We start from the raw sequence: 19,108 nt of genomic DNA, 5'->3' as shown, positions 1-19,108 counted from the left end.
CTCCTCAAACCGTACCCTCCCACTTGCGCAGGCGCAGATCTTACGTTGGCCGCTCTGTGGGTGGCCTTTGGCCTGAGAAGCAGAGCATTCTGGGAACGCCGGAGACGGAAATTACTCTTCTCACTCTGCGGGTGCAGTTGGTTGCGGCGCGATTTTCTCTGATTCCAGAAGTTAGGAACTTGGGAATCGTTTGCCAATATGTATGACGCGGACGAGGGTAGGTAACTCCTCAGAACACTCTGCGACGACCTAAGGAGGGAAAGCGGGGGGGAGTTGAACCAATTGAGGATTCGCGGCCTCCCCCCGACTGTTCTCAGTCGTACCCCCAGCCTTCCCCAGGCCGGGAACGAAGCTGGGATTGTGAGAGATGGAGGGTGCGGGGAACCGCATTAACGCTCCTGTGCGGGTAATTCTTGTTCTGTCCTCTTTCTGCTCCTGGCTAAGTCGGATACCGCCTTCTCGGATTGAAATGGAGTGCGGAGCAGTAAGACAGTTTCCGTTGTTTTGACTTTGAAGCAAAGGGCTCCTTTCTTGATTTCCCCCAAAGCCAGAGTGAATTTATTTCGAATAGTTGAATTGTTGAGTGTCAGCCTGTGCCGAGCATTATGCTAGGCTTTGGAAAGACTATAGTGACTATGTCGGGGCGTTCCTTCATGCTGCCATACGTCTAAGTAAATTGTCTTAAAAGATGACCTTTAAATTTTGTCTTCCCAAAGATGGAAGAGTTTTCAGGTGTTTTGTATCCCATTGGATAGGGCCAGTATGTCTTTATTTTTTCTTTTCACATGTAGAATTCTTAGTCGGGTCTGTTTTCATTATGTATTTTTAGTGCTCGGTCTTCCATACTCCGCAGCTACTATTTCAAACCACTTTTTTCCTGACTGCCAGTCTTGTGGCCACCTGTCCCGTTTGTCCTTATTCCCAGGCCGCTGCATGGAGAAAAAGAAGCAAAAGCGTAAACTCTACTGTTTAAACTTCTCTGTCTCTTGTCTTGAGTGTGGAAATCTATTAGCATCACTAAATTTCTTAACTCCTATCTCAGAAAAAAAGTTAAAGCTTTTTTTAGCTTAACTTTTTGAGTGGGTAGCATAGTCTTATGGCTCTCAAGGTAGTAAATATAAAACGGTTAAAGTGTAAGGTTTTATTCTTATCCACCCTCTGGGTAGCGTAAGCCCCCTCCACAGTAGGTTCTCTTTCCAGAATGCTTTATGCATATTCAAGCAAATATAAACGGGATTCTGTATTCCACCCTTAAAAAAAAAAAGGTAACACCCTTTTCTGGATATATGTGTGTGTGTGTGTGCGCGCGTGTGAGTTTGTACGAATGTTCCTTAAGTAATGTTTTGTTGATGGGTATTTGGGTTATATCTGATCTTTTTCTGGTTCAAATAGTGCTGTTATGAATTATCTTGTACATGTAATTTTGTCTAATGCAAGTATGTCTGTAGGAGAAATTCCTCGATATAGAATTGTCAGCTCAGATGATATACATGCTTAACATTTTGCAGATGGTACCAAGTGACCTTTATAGTGTTTATAGTGATTATACTAGTTTATATTCTTTTTTTTTGAAGATTTAATTTATTTATTAGAGACATAGAGCACAAGTGGGGAGGAGAGGGAGAAGCAGGCTCCCCTCGAGCAGGAAGCCTGACATGAGGCTCCATCCCAGGACTCCTCATCATGACCTGAGGTGAAGGCAGACAGACACTGAATGAGCTACCCAGGTGCCGCAATATATTCTCATTAGCAATGTAAAATAATCCTATGGGAAGAGAGGTAAAGTTACTTCATATATCATGTCTGTTCTGGCATTGAGTCTACAGTCGATTCCTGCCTGTGTCCTTTGATATCTTTTTTTTTTTTTTTTTTAAGATTTTATTTATTTATTTGAGTGACAGCTTAAGTGGGGAGGAGAGGAAAAAGCAGGCTTGAGCAGGGAGCCTGACTTGGGGGTTGATTCCAGGACCCTGGAATCATGACCTGAGTTGAATGTTGGTGCTTAACCAACTGAGCTACCCAGGTGCCCTTCTTCTTCTTCTTCTTCTTTTTTTTTAAAGGTTTTATTTATTTATTTGAGAGAGCACAAGCATGAGTTGGGAGGGAGAGGGAGAAGCAGAATCCCTGCTGAACAGGGAGTGAAGCATGGGGCTCCATCCCAGGACTCCAAGATCATGACCTGAGCTGAAGACAGATGCTTAACAGATGAGCCACCCAGGTGCCCCATTTTGGTAGCTTTATTAGATATACCCTTATCAGTTTTTCAGACACTTCTTTTCACCTGGCTTCTTTTTCTATGTGAAATATTAGATCTCTTGTACTAAAAAAAAAAACAAAAACAAAAACAAAAACACACACACACACAAGTTAAACTCTTCGTTGTTGTTAAACTCTTTGTTTACTTTTTCTTCCAATATTTAGCCTTTCTCTTTTCATTCACAGCCACGCTTCTTAAAAGAAATAGGTTCTTTGTTGTTTCCAATTCCTATTTTCCAATTTCTCCTCAACCTATTCTGATCTAATTGTGCTCTAGCCACTGCATTAAAACAGCTCTTAATAAGAATGTCAATGACTTCTCAATTGATAAATTAGAGGAACATTATTTCAAAGCTTATCCAGACCCCGTGGTATTCAGCATTGTTGATGATTTCCTCTTGGAAACTCATTCCTTCCTTCTGCCACATAACTCTCACGTAATTCTTCTTACCTAACATTCCTTCTTGTTCTCTTCTATTCGTATTATTTCTGGAGGATTCCATCTCCATGGCTTTAGGTACCATTTATATATGGATGACTTCGAATTTTTATATCCAGTTCAGGTGTCTTACATATCTAACTGCCACTGGACAACTCACATAGATGTGCTCTAAGCTACTCAAAGTTGGCACTGCCCAGACTGAGCTATTTTCCATTACTCATCAGCCTTCCTAATCTGTTTTGTCCTGTGTTCTCCGTCTCAGTGAGTGCTATCCCCCTCTTGTGTTGTTGAAGCCAGAAGCCTGGGCATCATTCTTGATTCCTCTCTTCTGCCCCCATTATCTAATGAGCCACGAAGTCCTGAAGGTTCTGTCTTCTAAATATGGCAGATCTGGTCAATTGTCTGTCCCCTCTGCCATAATTTCTAGTTGGGGCCACCACCATCTCTTATCTAGATTACTTCTCCAGATTCTCAGCTGGTTTGTGTGCTCCAGGTTTCTTGGCGTTTCCATTCACCATCCATACTGTGGCCACAGTGATCTTTCAGAAATGAAAATCTGATCTAGCCAAACCCTTGTTAAAATCTTAGAATGGTTCTTCAAAGCTCTATAGGTAAAGACCAGTTTCTTTTACCACTCACACTCCATGCTTCAGCTACATTAGCCTTCCTTCATTCCTTGAATAGCTTTCATTTTGAAGACTTTTGGACAAATTGTTTTTTCTTTTTGAAAGACTACTTTCTCTGCCTCTCACTTCCTTACCCTTTCCTTTTGCCTGGTTTACTCCTATTTACTTATTCTTGAGGTCTCTACCCAGCTCCGCGTTGGGGAAGTCTACCCTAACCTCTCAGGTCTTGGTTAGAACTGTCCATTCACTTTGTTCTTCCTTTTAATTGACTTCATCTTGTTTGTATCCCTCCAGTAGGTGATAATCTCCCTGAAGATACAGCCATCTCTTATCTTATTGAAGGTTGTGTTTCCAATGCCTGGGATATAGTAAATAGTAAATGCATTCAACAAATGTTTGCTGAATGGGCATGGCTGAGTGAATGAGTCTCCTTCGTGGATTCATTTTTTTTCACATGACTGTAATAGAGGTATTCCTTAATATCCTGCCTTCAGTCTTCCTTCTGTATGGAAGTCGTATTCTACCAACCACTTGTTAATGATTCTCAGCCGTTTGTAATTTAGATCCCTTATTTGAGCTTTATATTTACATTTATATCCCGTTGTTTACTGCAGGTATTTAAATGATTCACAAGTATACCTAAAGCTCACCCCCTCATTTCTCTCACCTTCTCACCTTCTTGCTTTTCTTTGTGGTTGTGATAGTAATCTCTAATCTGTCATCAAAGCTAGATATCCCTGAGCTATTTTGGGTAACTTTGTCTTTCTTACTCCCTCCCAGCCACATGTCAGGATCAGTAATTCCAATCTGCTCAAGAAGCATTTATTAAATAATTTGCTTTGAACATGTATTAAATTTCGAATTGGAAGCCCTTAGGTTTTACAGGCTGTATAAGTTAGAATATAAAAACAAAAATACAACACACTTCTCTTTTAGATAAGATGTTGAGACTAATAGGAGAGGACCAATGCACTCTTGATTCTTTAAATCCCCTGTTGTTCAAATTACTATTGCTGCATAACTATTCTGACATTTGGCTGCTTAAAAATTAATGTGTTCATGAATTCGGCGGGTCAGGAATTTGGATAGAGTGTAGTAGGAATGACTTATTTGCTCTGTGATGTCAGTGGTTCAATGCAAAGACTCAGAGGTTGGGTTTTGACGACTAGGGCCTCTGTGATCTAGAGTGTTTATTACTCACATGTCTGGCACCTAGCTTCGCAGGACTCAAGGACCAGGATTGATGCGAGCATCTGTAAGTGTCCTTTCTGTATGGTTTAGGTTTCCTTGTACTATACAAGCCTTAGAGTAGTAGGACTTAACTAATGGCCACTCAGAGCTCCAGAAGCACGTGTTTCAGTAAACAAGGTGGAATTGCATTGCCTTTTCTTACAGCTTTTTAAGTCATGTAGTGTGGCTTCAGCTGCTTTCTTTTAGTTATGGTAGTGCCAAAAACCCACTCAGATTTACGGGGAGGAAATATAGACCCCCCTATATCTTTTTTTTTTTCCCCAAAGATTTTATTTATTTTTTTGACAAAGACAAGCAAGAGAGGGAATGCAAGATGGGGAAGTGGGAGAGGGAGAAGCAGGCTCTTTGTGGAGCAGGGAGCCCAATGCGGGGTTTAATCTCAGGACCCTGGGATCATGACCTGAGCCGAAGGCAGACGCTTAATGACCGGGCCACCCAGGCACCCCTAAACCCCTATATCTTGTTGGTAGGCATAGCAAGGTGACATTATGAAAGAGCATGTGAAATGGCAGACAGTTGTGGCCATCTTCGGAAAATATGTCTGTCATACCTTTACCTATATGAAGTGTTGCTGTAATAAACCACTGTACCTTAAGGTATTGCCCAACTATTGGAACCCTTCTCTGGCTTTACTCCCTTACCCTAATCTTTCACTCCAGTCTCTGAGGAGCTTATTGATCTGAGGACTGTATGCTTGCTTCTAGTTATCATTATAGTTAGCTATTAATGAGAATTACATGGACTTTCCGGAGAAGATGGGATATTAACGAATTCATACAACTTACGCTGAACCTTTGTAATGTATACTGGGATATAGACCTATGTGATAGAGACCGCGTATACTTGGATGTGTACCTGTGTCTATTGTAACATATTAGTAATAATTCAATTAACTGAAAGTTCAGAAAAGTGGGGCTAAAGAATTGCTTTTTATTTAACAGAGAGTAAATATGTTTCTGCTATTTTAAATCATAGGAGCAAGATGTTAACTACTAGCATTTTATTGCACATGGGTATAATATTTTTGGTTTTTGCAGATATGCAATATGATGAAGATGATGATGAAATCACCCCAGACTTGTGGCAAGAAGCATGCTGGATTGTAATCAGGTAACTTTTGAGACCAAACTTAATAAGCCTTAAAGCACCATAACCTATAAAGGGATTTCCTGCTTATTCTGTTCTTAAAAATTAGATGTTTATGTGAATATGCTACATGGGAGCTGGTTTCTCTATTTATATATTTAACTTGAACTTTTAAAATATTTCAGACTTAAGTAAAGTTATACAAAGAATTCATATATCCATTTCACTCAGATTCCCTAGATGTTAGTTAACCTTACATATTTTCTTTGCCTTTCCCTTTCTCTGCAAATTTTTTTTCTGAGACATTTGAGAGTAAGTTATAGACTAAGAATATTCTTTTACATAATTATAAGTCATCAAAATCGGAAAATTGATATTAGTACAATAATTTGTACTAATTTGTTATGTTATATGTTACATATGTTACAATAATTTGAATTAGTACAATAATTTAATATAGATCTTACCCAGATTTTGCCAGTTGTCCCGCTAATGTTCATAGCAAGATACATTTTTTTCTGATCCTAGATCTAACCTAGAATTACATACTGCATTTAGTTTTCATGACCTACTTTTTATCTCCTGTAGTTTAGAACAATCCCTCAGTCTTCCTCTTTTTTTTTTTTTTTTTTGACCTAGGCATTTTTGAAGAATCCAGGCCAGTTGCTTTTTAGAATGCCCCTCCGTTTGGGTTTTTCTGATGTCTCTTCGTAATTAGATTCAAATGATCACTTTTGGCAGCAGTGATGTTCTCTGTGCAGTCTATCAGGAGGCATGTGATGCTGTTTTTTTCCATTACTGGTGTTAATTTGATTTTTTGGTTTTCTTATTATTTTAAGTGGATAAAGTTATATTAGGTTGTATTTCAGCCCAAATTCCCATCCAGTTCTATGTGTAATTAAAATGTAACAAAACTCAGAAGCCTTACATGTAGGTAAGAAAAGCAACTTTTAAGTATTGAAGTAACGTCCTGCTGTATTAGGATATAAAATGCTACGACAGTTGCTGTGTATGTATAGTAGCATGAGGATACCTCTGAGCCCCTTCATCTTCAAGATGCACATCCGCTTTGTTGACAGTTTCTTCCTTTTCAAAGAATTTATGCTTCCAACATTGTACCAGTTGTATTTGGAGTAAAACTGAACTTTTTGAACCTTGTTTTATTAAAAATGTATTGAGATTTTGGAATGTAAATGTATATTTTTACGACTAAATATGGGTTATAAAAACTTTGTATTTTTTTTTTTTTAAAGATTTTATTTATTTATTTGACAGAGATAGAGAGCACAAGTAGGCAGAGTGGCAGGCAGTAGGAGAGGGACAAGCAGGCTCTCCGTGGAGCAGGGAGCTCGATGTGGGCCTCGATCCCAGGACCCTGGGATCATGACCTGAGCGGAAGGCAGACTCTTAACCGACTGAGCCACCCAGGCACCCTAAAAACTTTGTATTAAGACATTTGTATCTTCTATGATCTTTGAGTATTAGACACCAAGAGGCATCTGACTAGGAAAAAATAACTAGATAGATATTCTGTGGGTATGCCTATATTCTACAATATCCAGGGAGAAAGAATATTTTGATCTTAAAAAAGAATTGTTTTCAGCATATGTGATTGGTTGTTCAAGGTAAACTATTGTGAATACTTACCCCATTTAGCATTTGTTGCAAAATACTTGATTTTTATATTTTAAATGACTATAGGTGCTTTGTTTATTGTGAGCTGATGCTTTGTTTTTTTCACTTTTTAATATCAAATGATTTTTTTCCCAAGCAGTGTGATTATGATGTTACTTAATATTACCAGGGACTTCAGTAAGATGACTTCTGGTAAAATAATCAAGATAGTTATAAAATGAGATATTTATGTAGTTTAGGTATCTAAAGGGTAACTTTTTTTTTTTTTAATTTATTTATTCGAAAGAGAGTGCGCGTGTGTGCCCGCACTTGTAAGCAGGGGGAAGGGCAGAGGGAGAAGGAGAGAAGCAGACTCCTTGCTGAGCAAGGAGCCCCACGTGGAGCTTGATCCCGTTACATTGAGATCATGACCCGAGCTGAAATCAGGAGTTTAACTGACTGAGCCACCAGGCTCCCCAGGGATAATAGTCTAATGAAGCAGTATTCTAATGATCTTGGGACGTCTTCCTGGGGGAATGAATCTTATCCATAGTTTTGTGAAGGTTTTTTCATTGTTAATTGTCTATAAAAACTATCGTTACTTTAATTACAGACAGTGCCTTTTTCCATGTGTTTCTTACATATCAGTGGTGGACCCAAGTGGTTGTGAGAAATTTCTTTCCTGTTAGCTCACAGTCTATACTGAAGGAAATTGCCCTATCCATTCTTTAGGCCGTACCTTATGTACGGGGAAGCGGGGAGCCTGCTTCCCTGCTTCTTTTTTTTTTTTTTAAAGATTTTATTTATTTATTTGACAGACAGAGATCACAAGTAGGCAGAGAGGCAGGCAGAGAGAGAGAGAGAGGAGGAAGCAGACTCCCCGCTGAGCAGAGAGCCGACTTGGGGCTCCATCCCAGGAGCCTGGGATCATGACCTGAGCCGAAGGCAGAGGCTTAACCGACTGAGCCACCCAGGTGCCCCAGCCATACTTCATTTTTTATCATCAGTCATTTGCTGAGTATTTTCACTTGAATGACTTACTCTCATCTCACCTTTAACATATACAAATTAGAGCTAATATTGAACCTAAAATTGAAGTTTTTATATCTTCCTTATTTTGGTCATGGGTATCATCTTCCCACTTATTCAAATTAGAGTTCTTTTATCTTTGACTACACATTTTCTTTAGTTTAAGACTTACTTCCTTTAGAGAGATCAAGTGAATACATGGGGAGGGCAAAGGGAAGGAGAATTGTAAGCAGACTTCTCACTGAGTGCAGAGGCACACATGGGGCTTGATCCCATCACCTTGAGATCACGACCCAAGTTGCAATGAAGAGTCAGATGCTTAACTAACTGTGCCACTCAAGTATCCACATTTTCTTTAGTTTGAAAAAAATATTTCAAAGGGGTTGGATGAAGGGCGCCTGGCTCGCTCAGTCAGAGGAGTATATAGCTTTTGATCTTGGGGTCATGAGTTTGAGCCCCATGTGGGCCGTACAAATCAAATAAATGAATGAATGAATGAATAAATAACTTAAAGAGGTTGGATAAAACTTATCTATAAAGGACATTTATATTAGCACTTCCTTATAGTTCTTTTGTTGTGCTTTAATTATTTTACCTGTAAGTTTAAGTCGTGTTACCTGAAGCCTAACAAGTTCTGCAAAGAAAGTATTCCTGGTCTCACCCTGATTTTGGATAACTCATCATACTGTGTAATAATGGGCTGGTATTTAATGATTGATTATTTGTTGGATTTAATTAGAGAGGAAATATGCTAGAGAAATCACTGACTTATAATTGGTTATAAACTCTTAATATTTTCCCAGTTCCTATTTTGATGAGAAAGGCTTGGTCAGACAACAGCTGGATTCTTTTGATGAGTTTATTCAGATGTCTGTTCAAAGAATTGTGGAAGATGCTCCACCTATAGACCTACAAGCTGAAGCTCAGCACGCTAGCGGAGAAGTTGAAGAACCGGTAAGACGATTATTCTAATAAAGTAACGTATGTGAAAGGAGGTTCTGTTTTGAAATTTCAGTCCTCCTCTTACCTGGTCTAAAGGTAAAAGAAAAGAAAGTTGGTGTTTTTAGCAGGATACTTACAGCATCTTTTATCAGTTCCTAATTTATTCTTACTAATGAAGAGATACATTTTTGCAAGTAATCTGAAACCTAATCCTTATTCAGATAGTAGGGATTTAATAGTTGGTGAGAGGGAACTTAAGAAATATGATCTACTAGGAGAAGCAAGACATAAATAGTCATATTGCTTCAGAAAGACCCCCTTTTTTCTTCCACAGTAAGGAGTCATAAAAGAAAATGTATTTGATTGTAGCAACATGGACGGGACTGGAAGAAATTATGCTGAGCGAAATAAGTCAAGCAGAGAGAGTCAAGTATCATATGGTCTCACTTATTTGTGGAGCATAACAAATAACATGGAGGACATGGGGAGATGGAGAGGAGAGGGAGTTGAGGGAAACTAGAAGGGGAGATGAACCATGAGAGACTATGGACTCTGAAAAACAACCAGAGGGTTTTGAAGGGGCTGGGGGGGTGGGAGGTTGAGGAACAAGGTGATGGGTAATAGGGAGGGCATGTACTGCATGGAGCACTGGGTGTGATGCCAAAACAATGAACACTGTTATGCTGTAAATAAAGAAATAAAAAATAAAATAAAAAAAAAGAAAAAAAATGTATTTGAAGGACGTTTCCCCTTCTTATCTTTTATAAGAAATACATTATTAAAATAAGAGATAATAAGAGAAAATCACCCAAGTGTACCACCTATTCTCGTTTTTCTAAGTTCCTCATAGTTTTTGTTATTAGCATTATTAAAATCATAGGGTATAATTTTATAATCTTTTTTTTTTTTTAAGATTTTATTTATTTATTTGACAGAGCGAGATCACAAGTAGGCAGAGAGGCAGGCAGAGAGAGGAGACAGGAGGAAGCAGGCTCCCCGCCAAGCAGAGAGCCCGATGCAGGACTCGATCCCAGGACCCTGAGATCATGACCTAAGCCGAAGGCAGAGGCTTAACCCACTGAGCCACAAGGCGCCCTAGAATCTGGTTTTAAATGAATGATTGTAAAGAAATATATAGTCCAAGTCTATCCCTAGTTTTTGAGGAGAAGAGAGATGGTGAAACTGAAAAACAAAGTGAGTCAGGGGAGTCAGGGAGAGCCCCAGTTCAGTCCTTTTTTGTAGCTAATCTCCTGAGGGCCGATCTGTTCTTCTCATTCTGGTTGGAGATGCTACATAGACTTTTGCTGTTAAGAACAAAAATAATTGGCCTTTCTGGCATTGTGCTGGAAAATGGGCATTTAAAAAAAAAATTTTATGGTTAAAGCATTTTTTCTTCCTGGTATTTGCAAAACAAAAGAGAAAACAATCTAACAGACTCAAAGTGACAGTACTATTAAATATAATCGAGGAAGAGGTCTGAAATTGGAGTATCAGAACTTGGTGGAAAAAATGGGGGGAGACTTAAGCTGGCCATGAAGGGCAGGGTAGGACTGTCTTAGTAGAGAAATGATACTTAGGCGGTTCAGCAAGAAAATACTTGGTGTTACTTGACTTGGGAATGGAATTCCCACAACAGTCAGTATATGATTTTTGTTTTGATCTGTCTTTTTCTTTTTTTTTAATTTAAGATTATTTATTTATTTATTTGACAGAGGTCACAAGTAGGGAGAGAGGCAGGCAGAGAGAGGGGGAAGCAGGCTCCTTGCTGAGTAGAGAGCCTAATATAGGGCTTGACCCCAGGACCCCGATATCATGACCTGAGCTGAAGGCAGAGGCTTAACCCATTGAGCCACCCAGGTGCCCACTGATCTGTCTTTGATAGGTGTTAGTGGAAGTTAAGATGGAAAGAGATTGTCACAGTCTTTGGATGTCATTAGGAATTGTTGAAAGATTGTCAAGGAATGTGCATAAAGCATTACTTTAGAAAGGTTACTTTGGAAGTGACCTTTAGTTGGGAGTGGGAAGAGGCTGGAGACATACAGAAACCCTTGACGAGCCTAGGCTTAAGATAATAGTGTTCTAGACTAGGGTGATGGTAGAAATAAGGAGTAGAGGGATGACTTCCCTTTGGTTCATTATCACCACCAGTTCTCATTGCCCTTTATTCCAGTTTGGGGAACTTGGGTGTTAATTACCGTTAGTGGTCTGTTTAGTTCCATTGTCTCTGTCTAAGATTTGGCTTAGAAAGAATCCCATATCCATTTATCTCTGGAAAGTTCTCATGGATCTTGTTTTATTGGGGAGCAAATAGATAATAATTGAAAACGTTTTTTCCCTTTTGGGGTGGGTGTGCTATAGTCAGTGTTGGAAGTTGGAAATTCTCAGTCCTTTATAGAGTAATTAGGATTTTTTTGAATGTTGAAGAGGTAGGTTAATTTTTTTTGGTGTTTAGTTGTCCTGATTGTCTGAATTTATCTTTTCTTTTCTGGTAACTTTGTTCTTCTGATCTTAACCAAGGAGAGGGCACATAAAGTTATACAGATTATTTACACAAATCCTTTAACTATTTGGTATAAACACAGAGCATATGAGATATGTGCATAGTCTTTATTTACTTGGGATATTTTAAGACTGTTTGTCTTTTGCCTTAAGAAAGCCATTATGTATTCAACTTGACATCTATGGAATATGGATATTGGCTTTGGAGAGTCTCCGTCGTAGTAAAGTGAGTTAATTTCAGCAGTTTCTAGAGTTGCAGCTAGTGAAGAATGCTAATATTGATTAAAATGGAATCTTATGGAAAAAAGTTACCCTTTTTATGTTTTTGGTTTCCTTTTAGCCAAGATACTTGCTGAAGTTTGAACAAATTTACCTCTCCAAACCTACCCATTGGGAAAGAGATGGTGCTCCTTCACCAATGATGCCAAATGAGGCCAGATTAAGAAATCTCACGTAAGACTTTTTCCAACAATTGGTATTGAAATACAATTCAGAAAATGTAATTTTAACAAGTTCAATTAAGAGTTTAGCAAATATCTTACTATTACATAATCGTGGTCTTTGTTTCTAAAGGTATTCTGCTCCACTTTATGTTGATATAACAAAAACAGTCATTAAGGAAGGTGAAGAACAACTTCAAACTCAGCATCAGAAAACTTTTATAGGAAAAATTCCAATTATGTTGCGTTCAACTTACTGCCTCTTGAATGGCTTAACAGATCGTGATCTTTGTGAGTTAAATGAATGCCCCTTGGATCCTGGTGGATATTTCATTATTAATGGATCAGAAAAGGTATAATAACTATTTTTAATTTTTATTATTATTCAAAGATTTTATTTATTTATTTGTCAGAGAGAGCAGGCACAAGCAGGCAGAGGGAGACGCAGGCTCCCTGCTGAGCAAGGAGCCTGATGCGGGATTCGATCCCAGGACCCTGGGATCATGACCTGAGCCGAAGGCAGCGACTTAACTGACTGAGCCACCCAGGCATCCCATAATAAGCATATTTTAAAGAAAATTACAGTATCATAATTAAGATTTAAGTTGTGAAAGTTTAAATTAAAAAGTAAATTTATACACAGAATAACCTGGAAATGGTAGTAGAATTATTTAGGGGGTGACAACTTACATAAACCAGAACTTTATTTAGCTATATGTTATAAACACTAGAAATTTGGTGGTATTTGAGCTTATATGTTTCTGTGAAGCATTTATGTAAAGTGGAGTTTGTAAAGTTCAAGAATTGATAATTCAGTGACCCGCAGATCAGGTTAAGGTGCAGATTTTGCTCTTTCTCTCAAAGACTTGTGGGATTTATAGCATAACTTTTTTATTGTCCATATAGGTTCTGATTGCTCAAGAGAAAATGGCAACAAACACAGTCTATGTGTTTGCCAAAAAGGATTCTAAATATGCCTACACAGGAGAGTGTAGATCATGTTTGGAGAATTCATCCCGGCCCACCAGTACTATTTGGGTTAGCATGCTGGCAAGAGGAGGACAGGTATGGACTGGAATATGATATTGTTTGGCTTTATTTCTTTTTATCTAGTCTTATAATTTATCAGATTGCATTCTTAGTCAAAAAAGCTTTTGTCAGTGTTAAGGTAGGTGTTGTATTATTTACTTATTGCTAGTAGCAAATTACTCCAGTACCAGCATTTATCATTCCACAGTTTCTGTGAATCTAGAATCTGGGTGCAGCTTTGCTGGGTCCCCTGGCTGAGCATCTCTCATAAGGCTGCAGTCATCTTTTTTTTTTTTTTTTAAAGATTTTATTTATTTGACAGAGTTCACAAGTAGGCTGAGAGGCACGCAGAGAGAGGGGGAGGGAACAGGCTTCCCGCTGAGCAGAGAGCCCAATGCAGGGCTTGATCCCAGGAACCTTGGGATTAAGACTTGAGCTGAAGGGAGATGCTTCACCAACTGAGCCGCCCAGGCACCCCAGTAAATAAAATCTTTATTAAAAAATGGGTAGGCTTTCTTGAATATTTGTTGTGTGCTGGTTAGGTTACTCAGATATCTTGATTTTTATCTTTACAACTATCTTTGAAAGTAGTTGTAATTGCCTCTGTTTAATTTCAGATAACAGTTTTGTATTTTGTTTTAAGTCATACATGCACAATAAAATAGTTCAAAAGTTGAAAAAGTATACTGTAATTTTTTTTTAAGAGTTTTAAAAATTTATTCATGAGAGACAGAGAGAGAGAGGCAGAGGCAGAGGGACAAGCAGACTTCCAGTGGAGCAGGGGCCGGATGTGGTATTCAATCCCAGGATCGAGCTGAAGGCAGACACTTAACTGACTGAGCCACCCAGGTGCCCCAAAAGAGTACACTTATAAAAAGTAGTCTTCCTTTGACCGTTCCTTTCCCCAGAGGCAGCTGCTTTTGATAATTTCTCATGAATCAGTTCAGAAATAGTCTTAATGCAAAAAATATGAATGGGAGCATGTGATACACACTGGGGTTTTTACTTGTAAATATAGGTAGAATGGGGCCCAAGTACAAGTATTTGGAAAAGATCTCAGGTGTTGCAGATATGCTTTCTTTGTTGAGAAGGATTGGCCTAGATCATGGAGAGCAAAGAAATGAAAACAGTATATTAGATTATTGTGGCAGCTATGGGCAAAATGAATGAATTAGAGGCAGAGAAAGGAAACTCATCTGGTGCACCTGACTGGTTCAGTCGGTAGAGCATACAGCTCTTGATCTCAGGGTTGTAGTTTTGAGTCCCACATTGGGTATGAAGATTATTTAAAAATCAAATCTTAAAATAATCATCTGGATTTAGTGATAAGTTTGATATGTTTATTATACTATGAATCAATTAAGATTCTGATATTTCTATCCCTAAGTTCTGGATAAAAAGAAAACTTTGAAGAATTGATTTTTTTTTTAAAGATTTATTTATTTATTTATTTGACAGGCAGAGATCACAAGTAGGCAGAGAGGCAGGCAGAGAAAGAGAGAGAGGTGAAAGCAGTCTCCCTGCTAAGCAGAGAGCCCGATGCAGGGATCGATCCCAGGACCCTGGGATCATGACCTGAGCCGAAGGCAGAGGCTTTAACCCACTGAGCCACCCAGGCGCCCTAAGTCTTGATTTTTTTTAGAATGTAATGAGTTCATTTTTTAGACAAAAGATTTTGTGAGGGTATGTGATATGTGCATTATTTTCTTGTGTTTTGCTTATTCTGAGAAAGATCTGTGATGAAACAATTAATAGACTGAATGGAATAATTGACATGGAAGTAGAAACAACCAAATGGCATTTGGAGATATGAGGGCTGAGGGTACAGGAAAAAGAGCACAACAATGGTTATTGTTCATGAAGAATGGTTAACTGAAGACCCATAAGATGGGATAAGGTGTCTCAGGACCGAGGCCTGAATAGGAAGAGAGAGATGACAGAAATTGTTATTAGAGGGACCATGATAATATAGGGGTATGAAGCCAAGAGAGGATAGAGCTTAATATTAAAGAAAGAAATATAATTAAAAGGGAGAATCCAGTTATTTGTATGAAAGTGTAGGTTAGTAACTTTCATTTTGTTTTTGTATGTGTGTACAGTTAAAGAGAAACTGGAAAAAATAAACTTTTGGAAAGAGGCTTTTTGTTAATTTTGTTAATATTCAAATGAGAGATACTTTACAGGCCAGCTCTGAGTTAATATTTGTTTTTCATTTGTTGCTTAGCTTTTTTCCCATATTTGTCCATATGTGTGTATATGTTTTTACCCTTCGTGTCTTTCTTCCAGAGAGTTTTGCATGGTCCGTTTTGTTTTGTGTGTGTGTGTGTGTGTGTGTGTGTGTGTGTGTGTGTGTGTGTTTTGCCAGGGGACAGGGTGCACGATCAGTGTTCATCTTCTTTTGTAGCCAGTCAGTTGGCTACAAATGTCAATTCCAAGTGCAGTATTGGGTAATTCTAAGAGAGTTTTGGCAGGCAGATAGTAGAGGATGGAAGTTCTCTCATGCCTACATGATTAGCCTGTTTAAAAAATCAGTAAACCTGTTCCATTGGTTTTGAAAAGGAGCCATAGTATGCTCCTTAAAGTATGAAGGTATACTTCCTTTGAAATACATACAATGAACATGTATATGAAATGATTGTCATGATGTTTGTACATGGCTATGATTTCTCTGTACTGATATTCTAATGATGTTTTATTTTTCTAGGGTGCGAAAAAGAGTGCTATTGGTCAGCGCATTGTGGCAACCCTACCATATATCAAGCAGGAAGTTCCCATCATTATCGTGTTCAGAGCATTAGGTTTTGTGTCTGACAGAGATATTTTAGAGCATATTATTTACGATTTTGAAGATCCAGAGATGATGGAAATGGTAATGTGAAAGCAAAATGTATTTGCAGTGTTTTATAAGAGCTTTAAAGTTACTATTGCTAATCTTACAACATAGTAGAAAGATGCTCTGAAGAGTAATTTAGTTGTCACAAATCCCATGCCATTTACTGTGTAGTGAAAGCCTGCAGCCTTGCTTCAGCTGCTTTCTTGACAATTTTGTGTAAAATAGACATAAAAACTAGAGGCAGCCAGAGTTCACGGACAGTATCAAGAAGAAACCCTAGTAAGGAAAATCATGAAAACATAACAACGCTGGTGCGATTTAGTAAAAAAGGAAAATGAATAGTTGATGCCTTCTTTTTTATTTTGAGATAATGTCGGACTTACAGAAAAGTCACAGAGAACTCTGTATACTCTTCACTAGTTGTTAGCTGTGCTACATTTGATTTAGCATTCTCTTTATATACACACATTAGTTTTGCTAGATCATTTGAGAGTGATTTTCAGGCATCTTTTACTCCTAAATACCTCAAAGTGTATTTCCCAAGAACGAAGACATTAATGACATATTCATAATATAGTTAGTAAAATCAGAACCTTTCACTTGGCTTCAGTACTATTAAGCCATAGATCTTTTTTTTTTAAAGATTTTATTTATTTATTTAACAGACAGAGATCACAAGGAGGCAGAGAGGCAGGCAGAGAGAGAGGAGGAAGCAGGCTCCCTGCTGAGCAGAGAGCCCGATGTGGGGCTCGATCCCAGGACCCTGGGATCATGACCTGAGCTGAAAACAGAGGCTTTAACCCACTGAGCCACCCAGGCGCCCCTTAAGCCATAGATCTTATTTAGATTTCTGCCAGTTGTCTAGATAATGTCCATAATGGTTTTTTTTTTTTTCCTGGTTCAGAATCCAATCGAGGATTGTGTATTGGATGTCTTTGTTTTCTTTAAAAAATGTTTTGTTGTCTTTTCCCTCAGTGTTTAATAACATTGAAGTTTTTGGAGAGAATAAACCAGTTACTTTGTAGAATTTGCCTCAATTTGGACTTCTCTGGTATTTCTTCATGATTAGATTCAATTTATCCCTTTTTTGCCAGGAAAAATATAGAAGCAATATTGTGTGCTTCCCAGGAAGGACATTGCATCAGGAGTCATGTGATGGAATTTTGTTCCCTTATTTGTAATATTAACTCTACAGTAGCCTCTTAGGTTCCTCTACAATAAAGTTACTATTTTTGTGAGAAGGTTCTTTGAGTCTAGGTAAATATCCATTTCTTTGTCAGTCCTTTTTATTAATGATCCTTGTCTCTGTAGTTGATAGTTTTAAAGTTGTCCTGAATTGTCCAGTCTTTTAAGACTACTGAGAAATAAGGTTAATTGGAGACTAAACATTGGTCACAAAGTGAATTGTTGGAGTGAGTATATGTTATTAGAGCACTGACACAGTTCCATGAGAAAATTGGATTCTGGTTAGATTTTACTTTAAGCTTTTAACAGTGTTCATATATTTTTTTGTTTTGTTTTTGTTTTCTTTAAATACTTAAATATGTTAACTACTTAAGTATTTAAAAGAAAATATATGTCATCCTTTATCCAAAGGCATCCCAAATGATTCAAACTGGATTTGGACCATATTCAAGCTAGAATTTTCTTAGTAAAGTGAAAGAGATGATTCACTTTCTGTATGTTATTTATTTATTTATTTTTGAAAGTTACTGCTTGTTCCTTTAGCTCTTACAAAGCTTGGGCCAATTTTTACAGTCTGTGAGTCAAGCATTCACTTTGCAAAAGTGCTTTAATTTTTTCTTCTGCAAATATTATCATTATCCCTTTTTCTGAATCCATATTAACCTTAACAGAAGTTTCACAACAACATTGACAATTTAAAAAGACCACTTCCATTTACCATTACATGGCCTCACTTTGAATGGTTGATGTTGCCTTTTTCTGATCTTTGGTTCCATGATTGGAATTTGGATGTTTAACTTGAGAATCAGTGATAAATAGACCTAAGAAGTCAAAGGCAAGAAAGACATTTAGTATATGTGATAGGATTAAAGTGTATTTACAGGCGCCAGAGTTACTCAGTGGTACCTCTCATTCCTTATGCTCATTGTGTAAAATTGTAATTTTAGAATGATGAAACTTAGAGATTATCATAACTGATTACTTTGTAGACAAGGAAACAGATTACATGACTGCTCAGGGGCCACGGCTGTTTAGCAGCAGGTATGGGATGTAGGTCCCTATAACAATGTGCCTTTGAAATATTCTCTTTTACACAACACAGAATGCTTTTATTTATAGGTTAAAAACCTCTTAAACCAAGGCTGAAACCAGTCTGGCGCATTTATTCATTTGTAGTTTAGTAAATTTTAATTTGACTATTAAACTTTTCTAATTGGTGTAAGATATTTAGAAGGGATTTTTGTTTTGCCATTGTTCATTAAATTGTAAAAACCAAAAACTACTTTTTTTTATGATGGAATTATTTGTATTTTTTTTTAGGAAGTATAATTGCCTGTGTTGATGAGTGGATTTTGTCAGAGATCTCTAGATCTTAAAGTGTATTCAAGTTCTACGATTTTATGATTCCTTGTTTTTTTTAAAAAATTTTTGTATATCCTATTAGGTACATAGGGATACTTAACATGTTATAAGTTTAAGTTATAGTTGACTTATTTTAAGGGGAAAATATGAATTTGAAAATAACTTTCATTTGAATTATCTGATAGGTGAAACCTTCTCTCGATGAAGCTTTTGTCATCCAGGAACAGAATGTTGCACTAAATTTCATTGGTTCAAGAGGGGCAAAGCCTGGTGTCACTAAAGAGAAAAGAATTAAATATGCAAAAGAAGTCTTACAAAAAGAAATGCTTCCTCATGTTGGTGTCAGCGACTTTTGTGAGACCAAAAAAGCTTATTTCTTGGGGTATGTTAAATACTGTTCTAAGATTTTTGCCAAGATAGTGTTGAGATACAATTTTTCTTAAAGTTAAAAATGTCAGAAATGTGTTTTTAACATACGAGTTTTTTAAAAAGCCAAAAGCTGTATGTTTTGTTT

The 19,108-nt window shown here is 37.6% G+C and overlaps 1 protein-coding gene across 1 annotated transcript in view; it reads left to right on the top strand.

Annotated features, from left to right (window-relative positions):
• The first annotated feature begins 83 nt into the window (after positions 1-83).
• Positions 84-19,108, top strand: part of POLR2B (RNA polymerase II subunit B) — a 43,962-nt gene continuing 24,937 nt past the window's right edge. The window contains exons 1-8 of the mRNA XM_045988524.1: positions 84-217; positions 5,613-5,685; positions 9,108-9,258; positions 12,086-12,198; positions 12,319-12,538; positions 13,092-13,250; positions 15,919-16,083; positions 18,780-18,976. Coding sequence (XP_045844480.1) covers positions 199-217; positions 5,613-5,685; positions 9,108-9,258; positions 12,086-12,198; positions 12,319-12,538; positions 13,092-13,250; positions 15,919-16,083; positions 18,780-18,976 — 1,097 coding nt within the window. The 5' untranslated portion in view covers positions 84-198. The remainder of the gene's footprint in view (positions 218-5,612; positions 5,686-9,107; positions 9,259-12,085; positions 12,199-12,318; positions 12,539-13,091; positions 13,251-15,918; positions 16,084-18,779; positions 18,977-19,108) is intronic.

This window comes from Meles meles, chromosome 2, assembly GCF_922984935.1.
Source record: "Meles meles chromosome 2, mMelMel3.1 paternal haplotype, whole genome shotgun sequence".
Lineage (NCBI taxonomy): Eukaryota > Metazoa > Chordata > Mammalia > Carnivora > Mustelidae > Meles > Meles meles.
Note: the sequence above shows the minus strand (reverse complement) of the source record. Positions and strands in the feature narration are given on the sequence as shown.